The sequence below is a fragment of the Trichosurus vulpecula genome, chromosome 8 (genome assembly GCF_011100635.1).
Source record: "Trichosurus vulpecula isolate mTriVul1 chromosome 8, mTriVul1.pri, whole genome shotgun sequence".
NCBI lineage: Eukaryota > Metazoa > Chordata > Mammalia > Diprotodontia > Phalangeridae > Trichosurus > Trichosurus vulpecula.
This window is the reverse complement of record NC_050580.1, coordinates 59294155-59317695: the sequence shown is the minus strand read 5'-3', so window position 1 is coordinate 59317695 and position 23541 is coordinate 59294155. Positions and strand designations below refer to the sequence as shown.

General features: G+C 41.1%; 1 protein-coding gene across 6 annotated transcripts in view; it reads left to right on the top strand.

Moving 5' to 3' along the window:
• Positions 1 to 17764, top strand: part of KCNMA1 (potassium calcium-activated channel subfamily M alpha 1) — a 901346-nt gene extending 883582 nt beyond the window's left edge. For 4 of the 6 annotated variants that reach the window (XM_036736098.1, XM_036736102.1, XM_036736103.1 and 1 more), the window contains 3 exons: positions 1290 to 1484; positions 3350 to 3468; positions 5086 to 7705. In XM_036736098.1, the coding sequence (XP_036591993.1) occupies positions 1290 to 1484; positions 3350 to 3468; positions 5086 to 5335 (564 nt within the window). In that variant the 3' untranslated portion in view covers positions 5336 to 7705. Of the gene's footprint in view, positions 1 to 1289; positions 1485 to 3349; positions 3469 to 5085; positions 7706 to 17337 lie in introns of those variants that run through there. The other 2 variants (XM_036736100.1, XM_036736099.1) reach the window with 1 other exon arrangement.
• The last annotated feature ends 5777 nt before the right edge of the window (positions 17765 to 23541 follow it).

Sequence of the window (23541 nt, the reverse complement as noted above, 5' to 3'; positions counted from 1 at the left end):
CAAAACTGATTCTGGCAGAGCTGAGACTAGAACCCTTGTCTTAATTCTGGTCTCTTGCCATCTTGGCCAAGCAATGAGACTAAGGAATTATCTCTCAAAACATTTTTAAAAAAGTGCTGTGGTTGCTCCTTCTGAAAAATCTCTCTTTCATTTTTCTTCTCCCCCAACTTTCCCCATCCAGTTACAAGGAGGCAGTATGATATAGGGGAAAGAACCCTGAACCTGGGGGTCAGGAGAATTGGATTCAAATCCTAACTCTTACAGTAATTAGTCCTGTGACATATCAAATTACTTCACTTCATACTCTGGGCCTCACTTGTAAAATGACAAAGTTGGGTTTGATTATCTTCAAAGTCCAATCAAGTCCTGACATCCTGTTATAGAAATCTTATCAAGGCAAGAGATGGTTTAATCTATTCGATTTCATGTACTTCTTTGGGCCCCTTTCACACTGGACTATGTCACTTTAACCAAGCTTGAAAGGCACTCATTTGGCATGAAATTAATTTTTAAATGCCCATTGTTTTCCTCACAGACCAGTGATTTTATGGATTTTGGCAAAGCGTCAGTGGAGAGGAAGCCTTCCTTAATAAGCCACACTTAGCCTAGACCCTAGAGGTTTTAAAAGGAAACAGCAGGATCCCAGCTCATCATAAATTTATCTGGCACAGATTCAGGGTATTTAAATTGATACACACGTCTATGTCTGAACATTAGCAGAACATGTCCTAAATTGTTTACCACATGGCCTCAGGATGGTTCCCAGAGGCCTGGCCCAGTGACACATCATAACATCAGCAGAGTATACAAGCCATTCTCTCTCTGGTGCATTGGTGGCCAGTCACTAGAGCTAGCCCAGTCTTTCTCGACCTCTATGCTGGGGTAAATAGTGCCTTCAGAGCCCAAGCAAAGCTTCCCCAAAGAGCCTGAGTTTTATAATTCCATTTCCTTAAGCTCCTTGTTAGCCATGAAGGGATAAGAAATGGAGGCCGTGCTTGCCTTGCCACTAACACCAATTATGGGAAACATAAATCATTCAAATTTTAGTTCTTTAATAAAAATCTGCCTGAATGGGTCTTTAAAAGGAAGGCCCTAGTTTTGGAGCCTAATGGGATAGAAGGGAATAGAGTAATTGGAGGCTGCTGTCTTTTCACTTCCAACATAAAATTATTTGAAGAGACAGGCCAGAACTTTGAACAGGAGAAACCCAGAAAAGTTGTAATTTGAATGTCTGCTGTTGTGACTTTAATGGTGTTTTTGCTTAAGGAGAGTTTCTTTCATGTCCCTAGACATACTTCAATGACAACATCCTTACCCTGATCCGGACGCTGGTCACGGGAGGAGCAACTCCAGAGCTGGAAGCCCTGATTGCTGAGGAAAATGCCTTACGAGGTGGCTACAGCACCCCCCAGACACTGGCCAACAGGGATCGATGTCGTGTAGCACAGTTAGCCCTGCTGGATGGGCCTTTTGCAGATTTAGGGGTAAGCTTCTGAACCCCTCCTTCCCCCCAAATTTGGTAATGCGCTGGTTTTGCCATCACTTTTTAATGAAACAACAAGAAATCAGGTATTTCGTTTCCTTTCCCTACTTCATTTATCTGCTCTCTTCAATGATCTATTCGAGACTTTTTTCTGTGAGATAGGTAGTTCCTAATCCATGCTTCTCCTGGAAATTCCACCAAATGCTTCTATTATTCATCTCCTGCCTCTTAGCTGGTTTGAGTTAGCTTTCCTCTTACCAGGCATGACCTTGGGTCCGTGTTGACGAAGACCAAGGCATCTATGCAAAAATCCCAGGTGCCAGTCCAGACACTTCAGCTGAAGTAAGTGACTGCCATTTATAGAGCCCTTAGGAGTATAAGACCACAGATCTAGAATTGGAAGAAACCATAGAGGCCATCTAGACTACAAATGAGAAAACAAAGACCAACAAAGAGCAAGTGACTTTGCCGAGGCGATACGGGCTTTGGAAGAGGTAGACTTTGAACCCATGTCCTTTTAGCCCTTTTTGCACTGGCAGTTACCAAGCTCTTTTCATACATTATCTCAGCTGATCCATCCAATAAACTTTCTCAGAAAGGGAGCATAAATATTATTGACCCTCATTTAAAAATGAGAAACCTGAGTCTTAAAGACGTAAAAATGTTCTTCCCAATGTCCCCAGATTAGTAAATAGTGGAGCCAGGACACAAACCCAGGTCTTCAGAGGTCTATCCCAGCATTCCCTCTTTCTCAAACAAATATCTGGTGCCATCAGTCATTTCTCTTATGTGATTCCACATGATAATGGCAGTGGGAGGATAAAATACTGTGCTGGGCCCGCACACAATTTCCCCTGGTTAAACCACTGGATTAGCACCAACTATGGGATGTCATCTCGCTGCCTATAAGGATCCATGGAATTCACAATTCAGTTTCATAACAATTGGATTTGCTTTCATGTCCCATGTTGGCCAAGTGATGGTTGTGTTTGCTGTCCCAGTCAGGTGGAAGGCAATTGTGAAATGATCAGAGCTGTGATTGCCAGTAATTCAGAATTCAGACCTTGGCTCTAGGGAAACACACTCCCTCCCATCGTCTCCCTGCCATCGCCGAGGTCTGCAAATTGTGCTTTTCACACAGTCCTTACCTGCAAGTGAGTGTCACCCTCATGCTTGGTGGCATCTCTCCTCCTTACTGGGGTTTTAATTATCACTAGGGCAAGTTTTGACAACACCGTCAAATCAAGCAAAGCACAGCACAGTGGGTCCTTGAGAGCCAGACCGAAGTTTAATCATTCTTTCAAAGAGACTGTATTTCTCTTCTTTTCCTGAGTGAAAGCTCTCAGTCTCCAAAGCTTTCTGCTTCCAATTAAAATCAGACTCGCTTACTCTTCTCCCAAGTTCAGCCAGGCCTGTTCAGGTAAAGTTGCTGGGGAACACCCCAGCTTGTGTCCATCATTGCTTGTTCCAGGAGATTGTCACAACCAGCTCTAAACTGATAACCAGGTGACTGCTTTGTGGTTCCATCTGAAGGATCATATCCTTGTCCCTAAAAGGGTTCTTTATTATAGATTTCTTTCCTTCTTAATCTCTATTCTCAGACAAATGAAAATTATATATATATATATATATATATATATATATATTTATATATATGTATGTATGTATGTATATAGATATACATATAGATGTGTATGTATATATGTATATAGATATAGATAGATGTATGTATATAGATATAGATATGTATATAGATATGTGTATACAGATGTATGTATGTATATATTTATAGATATATAGTTATGTGTGTATACATATGTGTATATATGTATATACATTTTTTTCTTTTCATATGTTGTCTCCCAGGATGGTGGTTGTTATGGTGATCTATTCTGTAAAGCCCTAAAGACCTACAACATGCTCTGCTTTGGAATTTATCGGCTGAGAGATGCCCATCTCAGCACACCGAGCCAATGCACCAAACGGTGAGTGCTTTCTGCTACTGCTAGGAGGCATGGAGCAGTAGGTGCCCACTCAAATGACATAGGGAGAGAGTCACAGGCAAGGCTCATGTCTGCAGTGGAAAAATGGTTCTCCTCTCAAGAGATCCAACACTCCTCCTCCACCCCCGACCCCTCACCTCAAACTCAAGCAGTGGTGATGAATAAAAAAACTCTCTTTCAGACAATTATCTGAGGTTGAGGTTTTGGGATAAGGAAAAACCATCAAGGAGAATGCTCATCACGTCCTATGAGCCAGAATAGGAAACATTGGTACATGTACATATCTATAAAAATGTACCCTAGATCTCACCAGCTATGTCTGACTGTCTTTGCATAACCCCAAATATTCATGTGTTTCATGTATTTATAGACCAAGCACCTGCTTATTAAATACATTTTATGTGTATCTTTTGCTTTTACATAGCCTAATTTCCTCCTGTATCTCTCTCTTTCTCCCTTCCCAGAGAGCCATCCCATATGTACTTTAAAAATATCTGACAATTCAGTTATTTGGATATTTGGCATTATGTAGTATCTTTTCTACCGTATTAAAAGATCACAGGATGATAGATTTAGTGCTTGGAGGGAATTTAGAGTTTCTCTAACCTGACTGCTTCATTTTATGCAGGAGGAGGAAACTGAGTCCAGAAAGGTTAAGTCATTTGCCCAAAGTCATATAGGTACTAAGTGGCAGAGGTGAGATTCCAAGCTCAGGTCATCTGACCTTCAAAATCTTTCCATTGTGCCAGAAGATACTCAGGGGATAGTATCATGTGTTATACTCCTTGACCATTCAAAATGCCCAATAAGGTTTAGTTTAAGGGTCAGATTATAATGTCGACAGAAAGGGATCCTTTGTCAAATGTTCAACAGTGAGGGACCAGGGCTATCTGGGGATTATATGGCAGACTTGTGAATATAAGATATAGTCCAAGCCACTTGACTTTAAAGTGGCAAATACCTTCCTCAATCAGAATTAAGCTAAGGTTTTTCTTCTTGTGGATTTGTAAAAACACAGGGCAGGTATGGAAAAATGAGTTTTGTGGAACCAACTACAGGAAAAAAGAACCTAAAAGGCACAAAGAAATAGTCTGGGATTGTGCTTAAAAAACAAGGGTTGGTTGAGCCAGAAAGGTATGAATCAAAGCAGACCATACAAGTAACAGGTCATTTCCCCATATTCCACATTTTGGCTCCATACCTGAACCAAATATCTGAAATTTGAGAAGAAGGCTGTTTAGGATGATCAAAATGTCAAAGGGTTAGAAAAATTAACTTTCATAGAGACAGGGACCTAGATGGGATGGTTTCTTGAAGCCATTAATTAATCGATTACAAAAACAACAACTTCCAGGCAATGTGCCTAGAACTGGGAATTAAAAAAAAGGAAAAACTGTTCCTGTCTCCAAGGAGCTTACATTCTAATGGGGACACATCAATACATAGAGATAAATATAAAGTAGATGGGAGGTAGCCTTAGAGGACACCTCTGGAGGATTAGCGGAGGTAAAGTCCTCTCTGAGTAGGTAAAGAAAAAAGGGTCAAACCCTCCTTCCAACTCTTGCATCTCTGAAGCCCCCTTTCTCATTTCTTTTCCAGATACGTCATCACCAACCCTCCATATGAGTTTGAGCTCGTGCCGACCGACCTGATCTTTTGTCTGATGCAGTTTGACCACAATGCCGGACAGTCCAGGGCTAGCCTCTCCCACTCCTCTCACTCCTCCCAGTCCTCCAGCAAGAAAAGTTCCTCTGTTCACTCCATCCCCTCCACGGCAAATCGGCAGAACCGCCCCAAGTCCAGGGACTCTCGGGACAAACAGAAGTATGTGCAGGAGGAAAGACTTTAATATGTATACCCACTCCCACCGTGTGTGAAACTGTATCTGCCACTCATTCCCCCAGTTGGTGTCCCCAACAGTAACTTCCCTTGTCCTCCCTTTCCAGTTCTCTCCCCCTTTTTATACACATATTTTGCATATGTATGATAGTGTGCATGTGACTGTCATTTTTATTTTACCACCATAAAACCCTTAAGCACAACAGCCACTAAGCAGACAGACGGACCAAAAGTTATTTATGAGTCTAGGGGAAAAAAAAATCAGAGGCATGCTAAAAACATAAATAACTCACTGCAGAAATGATTCTACAGATTAGTGGAGAGAGAGGCTATTCAGTGTGAACACTCCTTAGCAAAGGCAGAGCTGTACCAAGAAAGTTCTAGAATGATGAAATGCTGATGCATCAGGGTGCTTTGGGGGTATTTTTTTAAACACTCACAGGAATTTCATACATTTATTTGAAAGAAGCAAACAAAAAAATTTAAAAAGTCTAGTGATTGTCTCCAGTCTCCTAACTAAAGCATTGTGAAGCATTTGAGAGGCCTACCCAGTTTGCTTGGATTATTATTATTAAACAGCTGTGTCCGGCAAACTAACATCAGGGATTTCTCTTTTAAGGCCTTTCTGCTTCATGATCTTCTTTTAGAAAGCATTCCTATCCCCTTTTTTAAAAGAAACAATAGTATTCCATTCATGGAGACAGCAAACTCTAGTAATTTAATTTAAGTAAAAAGGGGTCTAATTGCATATTGAATTGTTAGTCTGTCTCTGTGTGCTGCCACATAGAAAACTGTTTTTTTTCTCTTTTCCTTTTGACATTTGGGATGAAAAGCCATATGTATCATAAATATCAGATGTAAGTCATTAAAAACTGCCTTCCTGGGACTTTTACATCTTTTCAAAGGTGAATCACTCACCTTATGTACAGAATAAATAATGCTCAGAAAAGAGCAAGTATTTTTCCACATATCCTCAGGGGATCTACCCTCCCCCCCCAACTTAGTTGATTTGTGTAGGCCCTGATCCCTGGCACTGTGTAGATCTGATACAATGAGACATCCAAGGAAGGTAAAACAAGAAACAGATAACATTTTTCTAGGGCGCAGTGTGCAAAAGTAAATCAGAATGTGCAATGGAGGCAAAGCCCACAAAGACCAAAGGCAGCCAGTACCCTTGAGAAGTCAGGCTTTCTGAAGTTTCATCCTCAGCTGTCCAAGGGAACTGAAGGGGTTAAAAAGTCCTGGCCTAGGTTTCTTTTTAAAGTAGCACAAATCCAAAAACCCACCACCCGTAGACCTAGTCAGAGAGGAACACAGTGGGCCAAAAACCTTTAGAGTATCCCCTTTTTTTATAGTAGTTAGATAAAGGACCTGTAAACTGCCTTTCCCTCACCCCACCCCCACCCCAAAATGCAGAAGTCAGTGGTCTTCAGGCAGACTGTTCACATGCCAGTCACAGAAATGCTTCCTAAAAGTCAGCCGATCCCCCTATAGCCAAGCTCTGGCATCTTTTGAGAGTGGATAGCTAGTGGGAGGGGCCTGGTATGGCGATTAGGAAAGCATGTTTTGGTTTGTTTGGGGATTCCCCCCCCCCAATTCTCTTAGATGGGGCTGGGGAGTAGGGGTGGGAGTGGTGGATTTGGAGGTGGGGATGAGAAAAATGCCATAGTTGTACGAGCTTGGAAGAGGTTTAGGATGCATATTTCAGAGTATAGGTTTTTGATGCCCCACTACTCTCCCACGCATGATATATATATATATTTTGGAGATTTGCTTGCTGTGTGAATGGACAAACCTGGTGAGGCTTTGCCGGAAGGCACCTCCCTAGAACCATACCAGCACCAGGGAATAGGGGCAGTACAGGGTTCAAAACAATCATGGGCGGGGGGTGGGGGGAGTAATCATCTGCATATATATATATTAAGATGGGTTAGAAACCCTGTGAGTGGAAGGTATTCTCCAATTATTTTTGTTCAAATATATATATTGAGATATATATATATATATACATTATTATCTATAGCTATATATAACTCTATATACACTAGTTCTGGATCATGAAAATTTTTTTCATGCATCCTTTGCAAAGAAGGTTATACAGTTATGCCCTCAGAACATTTATAACTACAAGGATGTGCCAGTTAAAGTTGTCAACAGGAAATATGACAGTTTAAAAGGATTGTAAAACTTACAGAGCTTACTTCTCTCTCTAAAGTGCGACAAGGATGAATAGAGTGGGCCAAGGTATGATAATTAATGGTTCTGCATGCCCTAGCCTCTGCTGTGGGTTTTCTTCTATAACGCTGTCCTTGTGAAAAATTGTGAAATTAAAAAAAAAGCAACAACAACAACAAACAAAAAAAAGGAGTTACAAACTTTATTCTGTTATGGCTTTGTTTATTTTATTGTTATTTTTTGTGGTTTTATTTCTCTTTGCTTCCTACCCTCCCCCCAACTTCTTCTGTCCCTTCCCTTGTCCCCCCGTCTCCCAAGTGGCCAAGAGCAATAAGGCTGCACTGCTGCTGCTGCTGGATTCCTCCCTCCCCCCACCCAGACCCCCTTCCATCTTCTCCATTCCCTCCCCCGGATGTTTCGGTTGTTGTTCTTGGGTTTTTGGTTTTTGGTTTTCCCTGGGGTGATTCACCTCTCTCCAGCTTGCCTTTAATCTGCACGTGTCCTCACTGTCCCACCTTGGTACTTTGCTCAAAGTCATTTCCCTTTCATGAGACCTAGCTTCATTCAGTCCTCTCCCTACCATCCCATCCTCTCCATCATCAGTCTGTCCACATCTTTGAACATCTCTCTGTTTATCTTGGCAGTAGCTACCGAATCAAGTCATGATGCCAGTTGATAAACCTTTTTTTGGAAAACATGTGCAGCTTTTCCATCTGGCAAACCTGCTTCTCTGTTAACTTTTTCTTCCTTTTTTTAAACTATTTGGAAGCAGGAGGAACGATTTTGAATGACCGAAAGGAATGTTCACACGTGTGTTAGTTTGCTATGCCCCGGATTTAGAAGTGATTGGAATAGACTATAAGACTGGTCCACTCTCAATTATTTAGACACTGGTTATTTGGTTTGGGCATTAAATATATGCCTTTCTCCTGCCTTTTCAATGTGTTGCTGCCCACTGTGAATGCTGGTCAGAGGCTGGGTACACACAAAGGGGAAATTAATTCAATTTCAACACAACAGCAACAATGTGGCTCCTTGTTCATGACTCCAACATGATTTGATGGGGATGAAGTGAGAGCTCTCCTCTGACATGGGATTTGGGGATTATCTGTACATTTCGTCAAACCTGTTCTCCACTAACACAGATAATTGAGAGTTGACTCTATTTGTATAATGGTGTGTTCAGTGTTGCTGATGGAAGGAAATTCAATTCGACAAATATAAATTAAGCACTATTTTGTTTACTGAAGACTAAACCAGTGAGATAATTGTAGCAAAGTATGCCTTCCAAGAGCCACTGATGATCTTTCCACCAGTATTTGTTCTCTTCCCTCTGGTAGAATTTGTACATTCCTCTTTCAGGGGTGTATCTGTCTACTCAGGGAAAGGAGAAAGGAGTGCACGTGCCTTGTACCTTCTCATACTCATTTCAAAAACAAAACAAAACAACAGCAAAAACAAACCAACAAACATACAAACAAAAAAGAAATAAGACTATGAGAGCAAAGAACCCCAAGGTTATTTTGAAAAAAAAACAGTTCCTTTTGAAGGGGAACATACTAGAAACTCACTTAATCACTTCCTCTACTCTAAGATGGATGCTTTCTACTCATTCAGTCCAATTTGCTTTGGCTTTGAAAAGAGGTCATCAAATGATTTGATGGGCTACAAGGTACTTTAAAATCCTGTTCATCCTAAAATTCTAAGGACTTGATTAAATCATTAGTTTTTTAGTGATGGGGATGAAGTTGAAGCTGTTGTCTGAGATAAGATTTGGGAACTGCCAATATTCCCCAGTGGCCGAATCTAGGTGTATAAGAACATTCCTTAGCTCAAAAATAAAATAAAATAAACGTTTGTGCAAAAGCAGGGACTTCTCCAAAAAAAGAATAAATGAAGATTTATGACCATGAAAGTTTAAATGTCATTAATAAGTATGATAATAATTGCTATTTAAAATTACCCCATTAGATTTACTTTTAAAAGTGTATTAAGGTTCTCCATCAGTCCCTTGGCGGACATGTTGATAGCTCTACCTTTCACCCTGGTGGACACATTCTAAAATGAGAGAGGGGTAGATAAACTGTGCCTTTTTGGAGGAGGAAGAGGACCACCTTAGGTACAGATCAGTTATTGACATTATGCACCTGTTATACGTCAAGCACTGAGACAAAAGTGAAACAGTTCCTGCCTTCAAGCATCTTATGTTCTGTTAGTAGAAACAACAGACACCTAAAGTAGGGCGAGTAGAAGGTTATTTGAAGGAGTAAGTTAAGGGGTCCTGAAGAGGGGTGATCAGGAAAGGCCTCATGTAAAGTGAGGAGCTGAGTCTGGAAGGAGAATGGATGTGTAGGCAGGAACCTTTTGCTTGTTCTGCAGCAGTAAGAAAAGAGAAAAATTATCTGTGTTCTCCTGCAGACAATGCTAGCAGTCTGTCACATTTCTCCAACAATCCCTCTAGAAGAGGAGATGGCAGGACAAAAACTACAGACAATAATAGCGAAAACCAATGTTTCAGTCAATTATACAGCCACTCACTTCTTTCTCAAAGCATAAAAAAGTGGCACTTAACTCAGATTTCTTTGTGGAGTGGGTCATGAGGAAGGGTTCCTGCTTTCTGTCTGTGGAAAATTCACTGGATTCTGCAACGATGCTTCCCCCAAAACACAAGCAAAGATCTATACACCATGCAGCTCTGGTTCGAGCCCCAAAGGAGAAGAAATGGTGGAGGGACACAATGTTGATGCTACAAATATGCAAAGCAGGCTGCATTGTCAACCTAACCACTGTTTAAGCCTTTTCCCCCCTTCAAATAAAATGTTCTTCACATTGAAAAACTGCCCTGGAAGCAATCAAAGAAGTTCCAGATAATGAAAATAGTCCAACTTCTGTGCAAATTGATTCCTTGCTCTATAGAAGAGGAAGGCTTAGTAGGCAATCGCAGTGAAGAGAGGCCAGAGAAGAGGACAAAAAACTCAGGAGATTCCATGTAAGAAGAACAAGGTTTTCAACAACTGGGTTTTGCCTTTAAAAGGAAGGAGCTCATTGTTATCTCTCTGTTATTTTCAATTGTTGTTTCTATCCGAAGGAAATCTTTCCTTTCAAATATTTTATCTCTAAGCTTCAGCTTGTGGTATGGGAGAAACGGGTCCAATTACTCCAAATGCCTTTGCTGCATCTTTTTTTCCCTCCTCCCTTTCCTGTTCTCTTGAGAGGAATTATTGTGAAAAGACTAAATTGTACAGTGCTGTCAGAACCTGCAGAACTAGCAAATAGACCCAATTACCTGTACCATAGAGCTAGTCTTCTGACTTCTAGATGGATACTCAGAAACAATTGGAGTGCAGATTTGGTCAAGCCAGTCTGGGCACTGTGCTGGATATAGATCAGGACCTGATCTATGTCTTGCCACTGAACCCAGATGGCTCCAGAGGAGAGAATGAGTCTGGTGACTTCGCACAGCCCTTCCTCACTCAAATGCAATTCACTTGCAAGTCATGACATCACCTTCCTGATGTCATGATCCTCTTCAAGAATGAAGGACAAACAGCCCCACTGGGGCTGCTCCACTGGGGACCCAGCTAGCCAGTTTCAGTTGGACAATGCAGCTCCTTCCTTCCTTCTTTCTTTCCTTCCTTCCTTCCCTCCCCTCTTTCCCTCCCTCCTTTCCACCTTCCTCCTTTTCCATCTTCCTCCTTTCTTTCCTTCCCTCCTTGCCCTCTGTCCACATAGGGAATCATACCCTTACCTGCAGGTTCTGCACAAAGGAATATAAATATAGATCACTGAAACCAACACAAGACATCTTGGAGTTTACAATCTAGCTTTCTTTTTTTAAGGACCATGCCTCAAATCCAATTCACTCTGGCTCTCATTGATTGGCTAACAATAGCCCCAACCCAACCCTCACTTCGTCGTGGCTCAGAATGAGTATAAATAGCAATCGTTTCTCTTTTGGCCAGAAATCCTTAGGGTCTTCATCTTCCAATCAGATTTTGCTTTTAGTTTTTTGATTAGTTAAAAGAGGCCATTCTTTGCCTCATTTCTTACCTAGCCTTAATCTCTGAATGGGCATTGCCTCAGTCAAATTGAGACCTGGGAAAGCTCTTAGTTTAAAAAAGCCAAGGTCTCCCACTGCATCTGGGGCCATCTCCAATCTTCCTGATTTACCATTGGACCCAAATGTCTCCAGAAGAAAGAGTGAGACTGGTGACTTTGCACAGCCCTCCCTCACTCAACCCCAATTCCCTTGCAATTCATAACATCACCTTCCTGGGGTCATGGTCCCCTTCAGGAATGAAGAAAAAACAACAAACAAATGAATGAGATCTAGGGATCGACATTTCCTGTTGTAACCATGTCAAATTTTCCCAAGGAACTTGGTTTCAGGCTTCTTTGCCCTTATCACATTCTACCTAGGTATACTTATACACGTGACTTATGATCTGCCTCAGCATACTCCCTCTCCTCTCCCCTCAGCATTAGATCTTAAGCCTCTTGAGGGCATGGTATTTTTCATCCTTATATCTTCAGCACCCAGCATAGTGTCTTGCATAATAGATGCTAGATAAATGTTCATTGAATTGGGCTCTTGTGTCATTTGCCAGATAGTCAACCTATGGGGAAAAGGCATACAAAGACAGCAAAATGATAACAGGAGATTACGCAATGTCTTCTTTGTGTCAATGACCTCTCATTTTCCTGACATTGGGCTTTTCATGGGAGAGAAACCTCAAATTCAGAGGCACAGAGGAGAGTGTAAGGGAGCATGAGCCCTGTTTTCTCAAGAAGATCTCCTTCTATTTCCTCTTTTGGTAGGAGCTTCCAACTCTGTCCAGTACTCTAATTCCTTGAATTAATCCCTACCCCAGGAAGGCTACATAGCTTTTAGCTATGTAGATGATGCAACCAGGGGGATTTTCCATACAGAGTATAAAAATTGGTTGAATTCTACTTTGGCAAACTCCTTTTTTTAGTCTTTTATACCAGTAATTCTCTTGCCTTTCCTCTGCCATGCAGAGAGTACTAAGGTCTACTCAAAAAAACTAAATCCTTGTTAATCGAGTCCTTAGGTCCTTGGATGCAGCTTAGCAAGTGAAAGCACCCTTCCCTCTTGCCCCCATCTCCCAAAGCACTTCCTTATTCAGAATTGCCACCTTGGGGATCTGGGTTAGCTTTTTGCCTTTTTACTCCTCATTTCTCCTATATAAGAACCAGAACGGTTGGCCTTTGCAGATGCCTCATCCAGATGTTTGCCAGGGTGTATCCTTTATTTTTTTTATCAGCAACTGGGACCCTTAGAGTCATCTTCTTTCATCTCTGTTGATTCTATTGCTGTAGTGATGGTATGGAATGACAGTTGGCCCACACTGGCTTCTCTCAAATACTATAATCTTTCTTATATTGTTCTGGTGGTAAGGACATGCCAAGAATGGGGAGCTGGAGAAAACTATCAGAATGGAAGCACGAGAGACCAGGATTTCCTCCTTTTCTTACGTAGATATCTCATACAAAACAGTAGACTCTACCAGCCGGATGGTGTATCATCTCTCACTTCAAGAAGCCTGGAGAAACTTTATCACTATGTTCTTACGTGAATGTACTAGTGCCAATGAAACATGCATCACCTTTGATAAGGGATGATTCACAAAACCCTATAATGCTAAACCTGTCATGAGGAACAGTGGAAATAAGTTATTGTGTTCAAGTCATCTTGGGTTTAGTAGAAAGCAGATTGGACTGGGAATCATGTTTGAGGCATCCCAGCTCTGCCTCTGGAGATGCCCCTGTGATCTCAAACAAGTCACTCTACTTTTCTGGGCCACAATCTTCTCATCTGAAAAACAGGAGTCAAGGATCTCTAATATTCCTTCCACCTCCATGATTCTGTGACTCACCCATCATTTTTTACCCTGAGAAGCCAGTGTAGACACCTCCCTGAGACACTATACCAGCCAGTTTTTGGCTAGTGATACATGGTGTGAGTGCCTGAATCCAAAGAGTCTTGAGATGCTGCTTTAGAGTCAGAAGGAATGCCAAACAAGCGGCTATGCCTTCTTTGCATTCTGTCTCTAGAGGCACTTCTTCCGTCACCCCACTGTCTCTGTTTCTTCATCTGTGGAAAAGAACTAATAGACCAAATTTACTTCTCCCTCATGACTCTGCTACACTTGAAATAACTTCCATGGAGAGAAAGATAGTATTTGTATCGCTGAAATTTGCCACCAGCCACTTCAGCAAAATGATCAGGGAGTTTGCAATAGAAACAACTCAAAGAATGTAATATATTATAAATGGACACATCCATAGTAAAGTACAGTCAGGGGTGACATTTGCAGAATTGGCCCAGCTTTAGCCATGGTGCGTTGGGGTTGGGATGGCATCAGCAACAATAGAAATAGCTGATGTGTGTCCCCTTGTTTCACACCAGTTTAGGATCTAAACCTTTGCATAATTTCTATTTACATTTTTATGTATTAATTAAATGAAATTAAATCAAACATCCATGCTCTATCTACTTACATATTTGCAGTTATCCGTTCCATGCCCTCAAAGGTCCTAGCCAGGCCTGTGGTTCATCCAGAGAGCTCTAATGTCTAAGTTGGCATTGCTCACTGAGGGCGGATTCTTCTGGAAGTCCCAGGAAAGGCATAAACTTGACCTTGACTTTGGGGGAAACTTGGATAGCCTCAGCATGAGTTGGGGTTTGGGGCTTTGATAGGAATAATAAGAAATTGAAACAGAGAGAAAGAAGTGAGAATGGGCAAGGGCACTCTACCTTGATTATGGAAGGCAGAAGGAAATTGATATTCTCTGTGCCGTGAAAGGTCAAAATGCCAGTGTGAATTGAACTGTAAAGACTAAATTTTGAACAATTATTCTCCATAGCAGTTATAAAAATTTCAGCAAATTGCAGCTGTCTCAGGCCCTTTGCCAAAAAAGACCTAATGGTTTACATCAGCAGAGTTCCCTCTCACCTCCAGCCTGGAAATACCCAACCTTGTACTAAATACCATCAGCAAAATGAGCTCGGTCCCAGAGGGGCCCAAATCAAAGCTAGCCCAAGCTGGGCTAACACAGCTCTGGTGCTTAACTCCCTTCAAAACCATCATATGCACAAGCCATTTGAAAAGTCTTAGTTTGAAATTGTTTAGGTGATCCAGCAATGCTTTTAAAACATGATAACCATCGCACTTTACACCTCTCTGAAAGGTTAGCTTAATCGTAGATCACAAAAAATTGGTTTCCACAAATGCATAATGGTTCATCTATGTCACACTTGAACTAAATGGTTTTTTAAATGGAGCTGAAATTATTTTGATGTGTACACAGTCCCAGATTTTTATACAGCCTTTTTTAACCAGCCCATCAGGAGCTTTGCCTCCAAAGCCTCATTAATAATTCAGATGTGCTGATGACTTTAAAAGATCTATGGAATTGAAGCTTAAAAAAAACAACCCTCTGCTTGACAAAAAGATAAATGAATGTAGAAAGAAGCTGTAGGAGTCTGGCAAGCTGTAGATCATCTCAGAACAGATTGTAACTTTATCATTCTGTCAGGGAGAATAATTTAAAGCACTTAATCAGTTAGTTTCACTGTGCAGGATGTAACATTATGAATTCCTATCTTCCAATCTGTTCACATCAAAGTGAACTTAATTATAATAGGTGAGAGCCAGAGCAGGAGAGTGGGGTAGGGGGTGGGGTACAAGAGAAGAAAGATTGAAGGCAGAGGGCAAGTTGACATGAGGGGGACCAAGGGGGCTGAACAAAGGCAGGTGTGGCTTGGACCAAATTATCCCCACCTTTGGCCAAGGTGTGTGTGAGGGGAGGGGGTGGGGAGGGAGGGGTTCCAACTACTACACCACCAATAGAAAAGCACTGCTGTGTTGGGGTCTCCTGTTTCAAAATATTTTAGGATTGAACTTCGTATTTAGTTTATAATTGAATACACACACACACACACACACACACACACACACACACACACACCAACAAGCCAAGTGAGAAATTAGAGCCAGGAAATCATTCTAATAATTTGATTTTTTAAAGGAAATGTCCCAGGAGACATAAATGAAGATTTGGAAGGCTGTTACGTTTATAAAGGTAGATTTTTAAGCCAGAGGAATATGGCATGATGGGGGTAAACCTATCTCATTACAAAGATCAGTTTGGTTGTTTTTTTTTAAACAAATCACGCAACCTTGCTGTGCCTTGGTTTCCTCACCATATATTGAGGGATTTGGCATTGATGGCCTCTAAGGTCTAAATCTAGGATCCTTTGATCCTGTTGACAGAAAGAAAGAAGGAATGAATGAAAGAAGAAAGGAAAGGAGGGAGGGAGAGAGGAAGAGAGGGAGGAAGAAAGGAGGAAAGAAGAAAGGAAGGAAGGAAGGAAGGAAGGAAAGAAGAAAAGAAAGGAGGAAGGAAGGACTTATTAAGCACCTACTATATACTAGGCATTGTGCTAAGGCCTTTACAAATACTGTCTCATCGGATAATGAGGAATTAAATACTGAAACAAGGCACACGGTCCCCACACCAAATGCTATTTCTCCATCACCTTCACCTCCACATATATGGTTCATCCCCAAGATACAGAGGTGTAACTAGGAATTTTCACACCTGGAGCAAGTGCCACAAATTAGATCCATAGATTATGCCTGGGGTGAGCGGCATGAAGCATGCCTTCACTTTGGGGGGTGAGGCGGATTAAGAGGGGGAGGAGTTCACCCCAGATCCCTTGTTTGGGTAGTTTTCTATTTTAGCTGCTGTTATTTCTACCTTCTGAAGGACCGCATGTGCTTTCAGTGCCCTCCATATTTGACTCCCTGGGGAAAAGTCCCATTAGCCCTGCCCTGGCTGTGGCTCTGTCTAGCCAATCTGTGCTAAAATAAATAAATAAATAAGTAAACAAAAGTAAATGAATAAATTTATTTCTTTCAAATTAAGGTAGGGATTTGGGCTGAATTCAGCAAAGAACATAGTCATATTGCCAGAACGGTCTTAGTTTTACCACATTCTTACTTAACTCTCCAAATCACCTGATCCTTTGAACTCTTTCAAAAGCCATGATTCATACTGAGTTGTTAACATTTTTTTCTCGCTTGCATCTCAGGAGCCATCTCCACTAGGAATTTGTTTACTTCAATTTTACTGCCTTACAAGCCATCTCAATGTTATCTTGCTCTGGTAACATTGTCCACTATCTCACATCCTACCTCTGGTCAGCAAACAGTCAGCAAAAACAGCGTACTTCCTGAAAAATGACAACAGCAAAAAAACCTGACCATGGATGAAACAAAGTGGTGGCCCTGAGCTGACATAATATTAAGCATAGAATATGAATGTGAAGTCAAAAGAATGCACAGAATGCCTGAGAACAAGGCTCCTAGATTACTCGATGATGCATGGCTATCTTCTGTCAACACTACACTCAAATCCATGAGCTCATAGTCATTCTTCAGAGCTGGATATATTCAGTGATAACCTACATCCCATATCCAGCTTGGCCCTACCAGAACCTCCTAGGCCTTCAAGCTCCAGAGAAAATTCCTAGAGAGTTCACCCTCACATCTGCCCTCATTCCAGTTGGCCAACATACCAGGCTTCCTAAGACTGCATTACCACTTTTTTCTAACTATTGGCTGCAGTCTCATCACAGATGTGTTCAAGGTTCCAGGGTTCTTTATCCCCAGCTCTGTACCTCTTAGTAATTACTCAACATCAAAATCTATCGATTGCCTTTTTTTTTCAATGAACTTTCTGACTGCTTTGCCACAGGACTAATTAAACTTCTCATTTTCCCTCCTTCTTTCTCCCCGTTTTGCCCTTTAGCAGAAAAGAAATGGTTTACAGATGAATCGGATAATGCCTATCCCAGAAACATTCAAATCAAGCCCATGAGCACCCATATGGCTAACCAGATCAACCAATATAAATCTACAAGCAGCTTGATTCCACCAATCAGAGAAGTTGAAGATGAATGTTGACTCCCAGGAGACCAGAACTAATTTTTTTTAAAGCCTGACAAACTTCATAAATGGTGATGTGACTTTTTTTCCTCTTACATGCTGAATCACTGGTGGAAAAGTTAAGATAAGCAAGAATTATGAGAGAAAAAAAATAAAGTAGACAGATCTCTCTCTCTTTTGTCTGCCTTCAATATTGCTTCCATGTACTTTGGGGGAAAAAGATTTCATTTATAAATGAACATACTTAAAATAGTCATGTATAGCCTCTAGCATTTAAAATTATTTTTATTTATTAGAAAAAAATATTTTTTTCATTTCCTTTTTCTCCATTGTCAAGTAACATCCCTTAAAAAGATAAAAGCCAAACTGGGTAAAAGTGGCCAGACTCCTTAAGAAGCTTGTGTCTCTTTTCCCTCTCTGTCTTTGAGGAGAATGATGGTCACCACAGCAAATGAATTGTACTTCAGAAAGACAAATTATTTAAAAAAAAGAGGTCCAACAATGTATACATGTATTTTAGTAAACCAGAACAAAAAGAAAACAAAATATAAGTTCCTTTAGTTTCTGCTTAATTTCTGCAGGATGTATATTTTGATCAGCATCAACACCAGCTCTTAATAAATGGAAACATATTTATTTTCAAAGTGGAAAGTCGTATTTTTGTAGCTGTAGCTTTCCATTTGGATTCCTTTGCCTTCATTCATTTATTTAAAGTAAAGATTTTCTTAAGGCTTCTCTGGACCCACCAGGAACTTTCTGGTTCCAGTAGGGCCCTAAGTGATGTTCCATGCTAAGAGTTTGTGAATGTTTCTGAATGTCACAGAGAAAAGGCATGTGTGGGCAAGACATTTGAGGAACACTTCTCACTGACTTGTCTGTTTGTCCAATAGCTGCATTCTGCCAGGCCTCACAGGTCACAGTTCAATTGAGAATTTGCTAAGTGAATGAGTTAAATTTTGGAAGTGCCTCCATGTCTACTTTCTTTCATGGTTTTTTTGTTTTGGCCAGGTTTGAGAGCTTTTAGCCTGTCTGTATATAAATGCCACTGAATAGTTTCACATCACATTAGGATATTATTAACTCACCCATTCATTTAAATGGACTCTTGTTTGAAGGCCAGTTAATTTCAATTAATAAGGAGACAACTTTACCATGTGTTATAATTTCCAGGTTTTCCATTTGTTGCTGGGATATCATCCCCATAATTGCTATGACAGTATATGTAGAAGAAAAAAATGAAAGCAATGAATGTATTTACTAGAAGAGTTTAGGAGGGGCCTTTGAAGGCTGCCAGCAATGAAAGCAAATGTATCATCAATTTCAGAGTGTGGTCAACAGCTTTTTCTAACCATCAGACATAATTGTGATGTTTTTGTTTCCTAGCTGCACCACAGTGTGTGTGGTGCACAACCATCCAAGCATTTAATGTTCCAAACAATTTAGCAAGTCTTTCAACTTCAAAATTATTCATTTTTAATATAACCAACCAAGGTCTCTGGAGCAGGAATGGACAAACTATTGAATGTTTGTTCTTCAAAAAACACACAGACACAATAGCAACAGCAACACAAAAACTGCACACAAAACAAAGCAAAAAAACAGCACATACAAAGAAACACAAAACACTGGGACCCTGGACAAAACAAACAAGGACCACCCCAAAAGCTCATGGTATCTATTGCACAAACTTTGGGAGCTTTCTCTTTGCTGTAGAGCTATCCAATGCCAAGGGAATCCTTAGAGTGGTAGTGATTCATCTCAACGAAATAACAATGAGTTTGATAGGATTCTCTGTCAGAATGGATGTCCACTATGTACTGCAACCCCTAAGCCAAACTTTCTAAGCTTCAATGTTTGTCAACTGGCTACAGTCCAAATGTGACCATCCTGCCACCTAGTAAGCTTTTTCTTGGAGTGATTCGCGGACTGTGGTTACCTAGTCGTTTACATTCTGTAGAATTAGTAATACAAAAAATTGTGAATATCATATATGTCCAATTGGATTGTTGAAAAATTACCTATAATCACTATAGAGCCTATTCCACAGACTAAAATAATGTCCACAGTTGTATCCAGGTCTAACCCATTTTCATGATTATTAAAAGAAAAGAAAGGGTAAGGGGGAACAAAAACAAATAAGTGGCTGTAACTGACCGCTTCTTTTCAAAGTAGGCAGCCTTCCACATCCTGGTTTTGTTTAAATCAGAGACACCTTTAGTATGTTACTGCTATCTAGCATTCCTTTTTCTTCCATGAATTGCAGAACACTCTTCCTCCCTGGTCAAACAGACTGGCTCTAGCACCAGTATGGTTGCTGGTGTTTATCTTCAACTTGGCTACATCCATTTGCTCTTCACGGGCAAGATGAAGGTATAATCTTTAGCTATAACATCCATCTTAAGGCACATAGCAGCAGAGCCTCTTCCCCTCCTTCCCTGCCTCCTTCCCTCTACCCTAAGACAAACGGAAATGGAAAAGGTTATTCCTCCTCCCCTCTCCTTCCACATCAGGGGCACATGAATCTGCCCTTTCTGTTGCACAAATAAGCAAAGGGAAGTATCTGGGACATGAGGCCCAGATCTCCTCTCAAGCCTCAAGTTGTTAGAGTTCTCATAGGTCCAGAAGAACACGAGAATAGTTAATCTGCAGTATGATACCTTGGCTTCATTACTAGATTGCTCTGGGCCACAGCCTAAAGGTAGAAATTTTCTTAGAAGGGAGGTAGTCCTAGTATTCAGTGCTCCAAGTTCCTTTAGGCTATATGAGAGAAGAGGATGTTCTTGGACCAAAGAAGCAGCCAGCAGGCACCAACTCCTCCTTCCACAGACTTCTCAGAAACTGAAATAGAATGGGGGGCTCTATATCTATGTCCACCTTGTTAGGGTCAAAGTGAGATTTTAAGAAAGCCTATTAGAGGCCCACAGGCTTGCCATGGGAGGGTCCTGTCTTCCTTGCTGTCATTTATTGGAATCTTTGCTTCCCATTCCCATCATCTTCCTTTTAAACCTCCCTTTTCTCTTGCTATGACCTAACAAGCCAAGGTTTAACATCAGAAAAGTCATTCTCATTGCCCAATAACCCTGGGTTGGTGGTTCTGATGCAATCAATGGATGTTTATCAGGTAGAGTTATCACTCTTCTTTCCTGATCACTTCTTTGGAAAACTTGATATTTCAACATTGATATGTCAAACAGCTTGATTCCAAAAACGAACAAACAAAAAACAATGGTTTATACAGGTCCAAGAGCAATCTAACAGTTTCTTGGAAATAATTAAGTTGGAGATATAGGTTAAGGAATGACTATATTAAGGGGCATATTTTTGTAGGGAAGAGCTACCTTCTTTGGAGCAGAATCCCTAAAATCCATGGTGAAATCTCTCTTATCTCCCCTCTTCTCTGCCTCTCTCTCTCTCTCTCTCTCTCTCTCTCTCTCTCTCTCTCTCTCTCTCCCTCTCTCCCTTTCTCTCTCTCTTTCTCTTTCCCTTAAGGAGATAGTGGGAGAGGTCCAGCTCCTACTCTTTTATGGGTACTTCCAACAGGAAAGTGGAGTGGAAGTGGACATAGCTGCCATCCCATGATTGACCAGTTACAAGCCTTATGCCTCAGTTTCCCTACTGAAGAATATAAAATAAGGGGTTTGGCTGATAATGGGCTTTGAGATCATTTCCAGCTCTAAATGTCTGAATATATACATGATCTTTTGGCTGCATTGTTGTAAGTTAGGAATATAGTGCTTGTCTCATGCTCAGCTATCTCTCTTGCTAATCACCTAAGCAATAGAAAACTGAGGCTGAGGAACTGGAACATTCTGCATTCCCTACCAAGAGACAGAGTAGTCAGTTTCACTTGTGCAAGTTTTCCTTTTTCTCTTAACCCCTGAGAAATTGCCAAAGTTCAAAGCCAAATTCCTCTGGGTGCCATTCAGCTAATTTTGTTCTGTTTATAAGTTTCACAGGATTTTCTTCCCTATCCACATAGGTCAGTGGAAAGATGTCACCTTTGCCCAAGATTCAGCCTCGACATATCATTACTTCCCTCTAACTGCCCAGTATATAGGGAGGGGTCCAGAGATTGAGGACCTACTAGTACCTTCCTCATAACATGTGCTTCCACAAAATATCCTTAGCACCTGAAGGTGGCTGATCCAAATTCCTCTGCTTTCCTAGTCTTCTTTCCTCTAGTTTATCTCATTTACATTTTGTTACCTATTTCCGTTCATTCATCGTATTCTGAAACTTAAGCTTCAACTTGACTTCCCATTAGTAGAGGTTAGGATGATCAGAAGAGGGGAAAGGGGATGGAGCAAAGAAAAGAAAACAAAAGACTGAGAGGAAAGGGGTATAAAACTAAAATGCCAGGTTGTGGCCCATACCACTTGTCATACTCCCCCATGCCTGAACTACCAGGGTAGGACACACATTCTCCTTCCCCCACTGTTTTCCCATCACCAGCTCATACCTTGCAGAGTGGTAGCAAGATTATGGTCTAACTGTGGCTCTTTAAAAACACTTTCCTCATTTGTAGCTGGCCTTCCTGAATCAGGGCCTGCCCATCTACAAGTAGAATTCATCTTGGGCCTGATGGAAAGCACTCCATAAGTACCACCCCCAACTCTTCCCCCTTCCCCTTTCTCTTCCCATCCCCAAATAAGGTTTCATGGAGATATGTTTGCATACCATCAGAGAAAATTGGCTAATTGTGCTCTCTTTGCTTTAGAAGGATGAAAAGAGCCTCATAGAGCTTATTTCTTTAGAAGGGAGAGGAGGGTAGGGAATAGACCTACTGAGAAGGGGTTCTCCCAGATGTCATCACTTTCTATGCAACTTTCAATCTTAGAGAGTTTCCTAAGAGCCCCAAGAGATCTCAACACAGCGAGAGTTGCAGCCAGACTGTGTCAGACAGGTTTACATGACTCTAAGGCCAACTCTCTCCACTAGGCCACGCTACTTCTCGAAGAAGAGAGAGTAGTTAAGAGATTTTAGTGGACTTTTAAAAAATCCTATGACTTTAATATAGGGGACAGGTAGGGGGCAGAGCGGAAACAAAGTTGGCTTCAGAGTTAAGAAGACCTGATTTCTGACATACAGTGGCAGTGAGACCCTAGATAAGTCCTTTACCATCTCAGAGGTTCAGGAAACTCTCTAAGACAGGAGTTCTTAACTAGGCAAAGACAATAGCAATACATACTGGCAGCTCTCAGTAGTTAATCTCTTAGTCTCTTAGTTACCCTCAAATTGACCTAAAAGCATGTCATCAATCACTGTCATCCAAAGCTAAGCAGGTATCACATTTTATGAGCTAGGCCCTGTGCTAGGGACTAGAGATAGAGACTACAACTATGATATGGTCCCTTCCATCAAGAATAGCTGGGGAGACAAAATATAAACATGAAAAGGATAAGTAGCCATACAAGACAGCATATGTTCATTGTTAGTGATATACATACAGGAGTTCAGAGGACTGGTTATGTGATGAGATGGTCAAGGGTGGCTTAATGGTGCCTGTGAGACTTGAACTATGCCTTCAAAGTGGAGCAGGGCTTATGTAAAGCGTAAAAGAAAGGACAATGTTTTATACAGAGAGAAGAGCATGAGCAAAGGCATGAAGGGGGGAGGGAAGAAGCCAATCTGGCTTGGGATGGTCAAGCAAAACTTCATAGGAGTGTTGAGATTTGAATGGGACTTTGAAAGATAATGAAAGGAGGCACTATTGGCAGACATAAGTGAGGAAGTGGAGCCATTTTGTTAGGAAAGATGGTGAACTTGATGTGAAACATAATGAGTTTGAAGAAATAGTGGAAAATCCAACTGGAAACATCTAGTAGGCAGTTACAGATATGAAACAGGAGCTTAGGAGAAAGGGTTGAACTAGAGACGTAGATCTGAAAGAAATCCCCATGATAGTGATTCTTGAAACCCCATGTATAGATGAAATCTTTGAAAATGAAAATTTCCAACAAGAAGCACCAGGGCTCAGAGACTGAAACTTCATGGACTTTAAAGAAGCCATATGGAATGGAAAGATCAGGAAAAAGGATGAGAAGCTAGTGAAGGAGAATGAGAAGTA